The sequence below is a fragment of the Strix aluco genome, chromosome 6, assembly GCF_031877795.1.
Source record: "Strix aluco isolate bStrAlu1 chromosome 6, bStrAlu1.hap1, whole genome shotgun sequence".
In the NCBI taxonomy this organism is placed as follows: Eukaryota; Metazoa; Chordata; class Aves; order Strigiformes; family Strigidae; genus Strix; species Strix aluco.
This window is the reverse complement of record NC_133936.1, coordinates 40,644,260-40,651,358: the sequence shown is the minus strand read 5'-3', so window position 1 is coordinate 40,651,358 and position 7,099 is coordinate 40,644,260. Positions and strand designations below refer to the sequence as shown.

Below are 7,099 nucleotides of genomic sequence, written 5' to 3'. Positions count from 1 at the left end.
CCGGCCCGGCCCGGCCGGGGCGGGGAATGGCGGGAGGCGGCGGGCGTGTGTGGGAGCGGGTGGTCACGGTGCGTGTGCGGTGTTACCTGCGTGGGCAACACCGGGGACCGGCCCCTCCTTCACCCCGTGAGGGCTGCAGCTCGCCAGGACCCTGTGGGGACGGGGTGGGTGGCCACGAGTGGGCTACGGGCGGGCCAAACACCGTCAGGCCGGGGTGCAGGGTTGTCTGGGGCCTCTGGAGTGACAGAAAACCCGATTTCCGAGGCGGGGGAATCTTGAGGTGTAGGTGAGGCAGTACCTCATGGCAGTGAGAGGGGGTGCAATAAAGACAATTAATTTTTTGCAGAAATGCTCACTGGAATGTCATCTGTGGAAAATCCTCCCGCAATCTACCAACGAGCAAAGACAAAACACTTGTTTACCAAGTCTGAGGTAAAAAACTAAGCTTGCAAATAGTAAAATGATGCTTTCCTTCCCTTTATTTATTTTTTAAATTTTCACTGTAAGGGGAATTCACAGGGGGAGTTTTTTTCCCCTACAGGCCTCTGGATTTCCTGGAACTCCTTGCAAAAGAGTTTTTCTTGTCTTCCTTCTAGCTGGTGGTGGACAGGTAGCACTGACACCTGTTGTTGGTTTTAACGTCGCTAGCTAAAATCTCCGCTGTGCCCCTGTACACCCCAGCGGGGCTGAAGTGCAGCGGTGGGCCAGCAGCTGCTTTGCAGGTAGAGCGCTCTGCAGTTAATTTGCAGCACAACCCCTGGCCGTCACCCTTGCCAGTGTTTGCACGAGGCTTCTCCATGGCTGTCCTGTCGCTTGGCCAACATTTTGCAGGTATCAAGTCTAGCGGGACCTGGTTCTGTATCTAACATGCACATCCCTGACATGTGTTACCTCTGGGGTGGTGGGGACCTGGCCTGTGGTTTTTGAATCAGGTCCTTAAGCAATAAAGCCAGCGTGGGCAGGCCCCTGAGACATCCCTGCATACTTCTCTCGTGTTTTCATCGTCCATGTAGCTGTTCACTGTACACTTGCAGCTCCTGGAGCAGGCAGACTGCATTAGGCTCTCTACTTTCATTTAAAAAGCACAAATAAATGAAAGTTTCTAAATCTCCCAGACAAAAAGCTGGGAAGTGCAAAACAAGTGCAACTGGAAGGCCCAGAAACTTCGCTATTTTGATTTGTGAATCTCTGGGCTTGGGCAGTATTGCCTGTGTAAGAAAGAGTCGAGCAAGAAATACTAAACACACTAAATAAACCCAGTATATGTATTACTCTTAGTAGCAGCTAGTGACAAGCAGTAATAAATTACCGTTCAGAAGTGTGGCTGGGGCCAAATGAAAATATACTGTTAAGTGGTACATGAGCACTGTCATTATGAAAATACACACCTTTGAGAGAATAAAAGTTGTACAAAGAGTACAGATCTGTACAGCTGAGGTGGGCTTTGGGGATGATTAATGTATGTGAAAATGAAAAATTTGACAGAGCTCTGCATATTTATCCAATGTTGGCGAGCAATTGCACATTCTGGTGCAGCGCCTGAGCAGCTAAGGAACAGCGCGCGTGCTGTTTGTGAAGCAGGGTGTTTTGTGACATTGCAGAAGCTGTGTGCGAGCGGGTGGCTGGGTCAGCCTCTGCACAAGAGGACGGGGCCACTACTGCTTGCAGACAAACAGTCGGAGGGATGTTATCAGCGTAAATAGTGGCGTTTGCTTTTTCAGCTTGTCCAGCAGTTTGTTGTCCCTTGGAGCACGAGGTTTCTGTTTGCACAGAGGCTTGCGTGGCAGGAGGGCGGTTTGGGTTTACCCCGTGTTCTCTCTTGGATTGACGTCTGACAAGGGGCGTTCTGGCTGTGTGCTAGAGGGGTGTATGGATTTGGATGTGACAGATAGCTCCTCGTTCGGGGATGGCCATGCCAGGAAAACAAATGGTCTGACTCCCCAAAGGTTTAGTTTTGCTTTATAGAGCTTAACTAATTAACTGGTTTTGGTGATGTTTAGAGGATATTCAAATATCCTGAACTTCAATAGGAACAAGGTCTCACTGGAGTTTTTTCCTGGTGTTTTAAAGCATTGCAGAAGCTCATCTTGAGCCAAGAATGCAGTAACATCATATTGGAAATCATGGGAAGAGGTAAATACTAGAATTACAATTACCAGATTAAGGTTATTTCTAAATCTTACTAGGGCCTACATCCAAGAAAGAAAAATCAGACTTAATTAGCAATGTGTTCTGCTGTGTTAATAAGGAGAAGTAAAAGAAGATGAAGCTGGATAGAGACAGACAAAAGGGACAGCGTTCCTGGTTTTGCTGCTGTTAGGACAATACCCTAGATTCCTTTCTTTTGAGATGGTAGGGAGTAATAGCACTACTTTTTAGCTTGGCTCCGAGTCTGTGTTGTAAGTCTGTTCTCTATTGGTTTTTTTTTTTTCATGTAGCACACCAAGAGGAGTGTAGAGAAAACAGGTTAATTTGGCCATGTATTAATTTGTTAGGGTAGGAAGCCAACAAGGTAGCAGAGGGTTGGGCTGGACCTGGTGGTGGACCAAGGAGGACCCAGCCGACATGTAGGAAACCAAAGTGGAAGTCTGTGGTTGGTCTGGCTTGGGGCAACCCTGGCTTCAGAGATGAAGTGTCGTGGGTGGTGAGTGTTACAACAGTGGTCTGATCTGGATCTGTCCGACCCCAGTAAATGCATCTCGTTGCCATGAGGCTGCTTTGGAAAAGCATGATATTGTGAGCATCTCAGCCCGCATAAAAACAATCTTCAACTTTGAAATTCTTCATCGTATTGAGTTTATTTTCCTTAACCAGCCCTGCTTTCATTTATATACCTCCCCACGCTCTATTCACATACAAACAGCTCCTGCCTCTTTTGTGTTCTTTCTGAGCTGCCTCAGCAGTGGCTCAGCATGGTGGTGTTTAGCGTGGTGTAAGACAAATACATACATCTCTGTCCTACCCAAACTCCTGTTTTCTTTACTGACAGTTACATAAATGGGAAGCAAGGAAGTATACGTGAAAAAGATGTTACATTCCTAGGGGGCACTGCTATCATCCACATTGTTCTGGTATCTGGTGTCTTCCTTCAGGATGCTGTTTGCCAGACATTTCTCAATTTCTCCAGTCTTACAGAGACCACAGTCTTGCAAGCACTTGTATATAGCCCTACGCTCTGTATTGTGGGATTACTTACCGCAAAGTTGAGTACTCAGGAAGGTGCATGCTCAAGCAGGCTTCAAATGCCCTGTCTCAAATGTTATACAACAGTGGAGATTGGAGTGGAATTTAATACGGGCTGTTTCTCAATGGTTGGTGCTATATCCAGTCGTTTGGTTTATCTGCCTTTTGCTTTAAGGATTCATGAGAACTGCAGGGTGAAGCCTTTTTGGTGTATTCCAGGAGAAAAAGAGCAGCTTAGTATTGCTCTGTTGAACCTTGTTTGAAAGCTGCATCCCACTGCCCACGCCACTTGCCACCAGTTACCAAATCTCTGGGGTAGCTTCAGCAGCTAGGCTGATGAACAGGCTAGCCAGGAGTACTCCACGGTAACTGAGAGACTCAAGAGCTCTGATGCATTTTGAGTTTATTTTTCAACCCTTATCAGCTTGGAGCAGCTTTTGTTTTACTGTGTTCCTTGGAGGTCCCATTTAAATCACATACGTGGGGCTGGCATACTGTCTGTCAGCTGGCCTTGTAAATCTGTGATCGGGGTCCCATGTAGCTGCAGAGATGATGACTAGCCTATTAGCTAAGGTTCAGAGACTCCACAGAGCTTTGCGTGTACAATTTGACCTGGGGTTTGAAGGTTACGTCCCCTGTGCAAGCACCAGTGTAAGTGGTCAGTTTTCCCAAACCTTTGATATCACTGTTGAATGCTTTTCCTGTGAAAGAAACAATTTCCTTGTAATAGAATAAATATTGCAGATTTCAACCTGAGTTATTCTAAAGCTCTGGGTTATGAATGAGACCCAAAGGTGCATAAACCAAACAACAATTTATTTTCTGAATGTTCCCATTCTTTCCCTCACAGAGGCTTGTTCCTATCCAAGCATAGAAAGACTAAGAATAATAAAAAGGTAAGAAATAGTTTCTCCTGCTGGCAAATTGGTGCCTACTCTATTGTCTGAAACGCCCATGCAGTGAGACAATGAATCCCAGAGCGTGAAACCCTGTGTTGGTGGGCGAGGAAGCAGCCTGTGGTGCGTAAGGAAAAGGGCAAAGCGGTGTCTCACGGAAAGGTTGTGTGCCCTCAGAGCAGCCTCAGCTGAGCCAGACGGAGGCCGTGGTGGTGGTACCTCACTGATGTACAGGGTGCACTCGTGGGGGAAAGATGGTGCTTGGAGGGTGTGACTGAAGAGGGCTGTGTGTAACAGCAAGTATGGGTTTTGGAGTAGAAAAAAAAATCTCATCCACTTTGAGTTTCTTTATGTGCCTCCCTGAGTTATTCACGTGAAAGAAAGAATTCCCATTAAAAAGAAAGGGTGGGGAAATATTTGGGGATTATTTTGTTTTTCTTTAGTTGCAAAGAAACAACATTATCCTCAAATAATACGAGGATGAAAATACCTTTTCATTAGAGAAAATATCTTTTCTCTAATCACTCTGAAATCACTGACCCTTTCCCAGTGGATCTGGTTTTATAGTCAGATCCCTTTGCCCCCAGCTCTTTGGACACCGTCACTAGATAGTTTTTTGTGTCGTTCCTTGGGTGCGGAGGCTGTTGCTGCTGGGAGAACAGCCGTGCAGGGATGCTGCCGAGCTGTGCAGGGAGCGGGCTCCCACTAGAGCGCGCTAGGACAGTTAAAATGGGGATGGTTTTCTTCTGGCATCAGGATGGAACCATCAAAGATGCCTACGTAAGAAATGGCACCTTTGTTTTTTCAACAGGGGGTCTGGCTGGTTTCCCCATCTTTTGGCTACAGTTTCTCTGGATGAGGCTGAAGTGTGCTGCAAAGCCAGCTGGAGCTGCCTGTGTGCACTGAGGTTTGGGCTGAGTCAAGTGCTGGGAAAGACCTTGTGGAAGCCTGTACACAGAGGGCAGGGAGAAGCTTTGTTCTCAAGTCTTTTATTTAACTTGTCTCACAGTTTCTCGGTTTTAGCTTACTGCTCTGTATGATGGAGGAAGTGGAAATCTGTGCTGTACTTCGAAAAGGACAGGAATCCATCTCAAGGTCCCATTAATGGCCTCCTGTTGTCGTTTGTGCATTTCAGAACCGCCCCTAACAAACTTGCCCTTCATCACACAAGAATTTTCTGCCTCAGCCAGTACTTGAACCCAGGCTCCTAGACCCTAGCCCTTGTTTGCTACCCTCATTTTCTTCATGTTTACTTAATTAGCCCGCTGGAGCATAACTCCTTTCATGATCTACAGTCTAATACATAAAGATGACAGTGACATGAATCTTGGCTTAAGATTCAATTTGCATGTTAATTCATTGTGGTTCCCCAGATATTTGGAATTTGCTCCGACAGGATCTGGGAGATGATGAAATGCTCCCTGGGTGGGGTGTTCTCATGCCTCCCAGCAAGAGCCTGGAGGGATAGGTGACATAGTTTTACTGTCCACCAGGCATCATCTGTTGTAGAGTGTGAGGGATCTACAAGCAAAAAACAAAGCAAAAGCAAAAAGCAGAGCAAAACTAGTCATCAAGGAGTTCTTCTTAGTACACAATGCAAATAGAGTCAAGGCTGATTGTCAAGAAGCATCTGGAAATCAGTGAAGCCTGGCAAGAGAGCCTGCAACAGATTAAGAAGGAACGCAGGCATTTTATGTAGCAATCCAGCCTCAGTCATCTTTGGTTCACAGAGTCCCTGAGACACTTGTCTAGGGAAGAGAGAGACTCGAGACAGGGAGGAAAAAGTAATTTCCCTGAGTGGAAGACTAGCCCATGTTGGCTTTGAAGGGTTTGGGCATAAACCCCATCACTCAGTTCCATCCAACTTTCTGCTCACCTTTCTGTCTAATGTCCAGGAGCTGGCTTACAGCAAAGGGCAAATGCTGTGAGCCTGTGTTCATTTCCAGCTCACTGGGGGTCCCAGGAAACCCTCTCAGATTGCTAACAGGCTCATAGGAGACCTGACAGCAATGCAGGCAGAGCTGCCAGTTCGCAGCATGTGTGAAAAAACAGCGGCTTGCCAAAGAGAGCGCAAGGAGGCTCTCCTGGAAAGACAGTCATAGGTGGTTATTTATGTTTGTTACATTAGAGCAAGCTGTGATCCGGACCCCCGAGAGCTAGGATATAGGATAAAAACAGGTCTTGCCGCAAGACCTTGTGATCTGAATAGAAATCATGGCTAAATAGGAGGATGGAAAAAGAGACAGAGTTATATGGAGAGACATGTCCAGCATCATACAGCAGTCAGTGCCACAGCCAGCGGAGGCTTGGAGCAGTCTCTCGCTGGCAGATGTTTTTATTCTAATAGAAGATGTTCTTAGTTGCAGCAAATATCATCCATTTTCAGATCTTGCTGATTTTACATATAGACTAATTTTAACAACAAAAAAAACCAGAAGGAAAGAGAATGAAACAGTTTTTCATAAATCACTTCCTCCTTTTTGTTTTTCCCCCCAAGAAACTGGACCAGGTCACTGTATTTTGGCCTTAGAAACATGGATAACATTTTAATGAACTGTGGAGGAAAAAAAAGAAAATAAATGTTATTTCTTTTCTGTGTTCAGAACTCCATGGCTTTGGATTCCCCAGGAGTTTCTTGTGCTTTCTGAAGTGCTGTTATCCTGTATGCCCTGCCTTCATAATCAGTTTTGGCTCCTTCCTTCTGTTCTGACCTTCCTTGTTCAGAGCCTGCAGTCAAAACAGGACAAATTCTGGCTTTTCAAAATCATTTCACTGAAGTTTTGTGGCTAGGAATAACTAGAAAAGGAAGAGTTTCATTCCCCAGAAAACATCATTAAACTAAACCCTTTTATTTTTCACCTCAATCAAAGTCAGGTTTTTCAGCCTTTCATTAAAAAACAAGTATTTGAAATGGATCAGGAGGCTTTAAAATGAACATTTCCAGGTTCTAGAATAAGCAATGTTATTTTCCAGATAATATTTTTCAGACAAATAGGATTTAGGCGTGTAGCTATTTAGTC

The 7,099-nt window shown here is 45.6% G+C and overlaps 1 protein-coding gene across 1 annotated transcript in view; it reads left to right on the top strand.

The window, feature by feature from the left end:
- Positions 1-26: 26 nt before the first annotated feature.
- ABCA12 (ATP binding cassette subfamily A member 12) overlaps positions 27-7,099 on the top strand; it is a 113,852-nt gene continuing 106,779 nt past the window's right edge. The window contains exons 1-2 of the mRNA XM_074829975.1: positions 27-264; positions 347-432. Coding sequence (XP_074686076.1) covers positions 27-264; positions 347-432 — 324 coding nt within the window. The remainder of the gene's footprint in view (positions 265-346; positions 433-7,099) is intronic.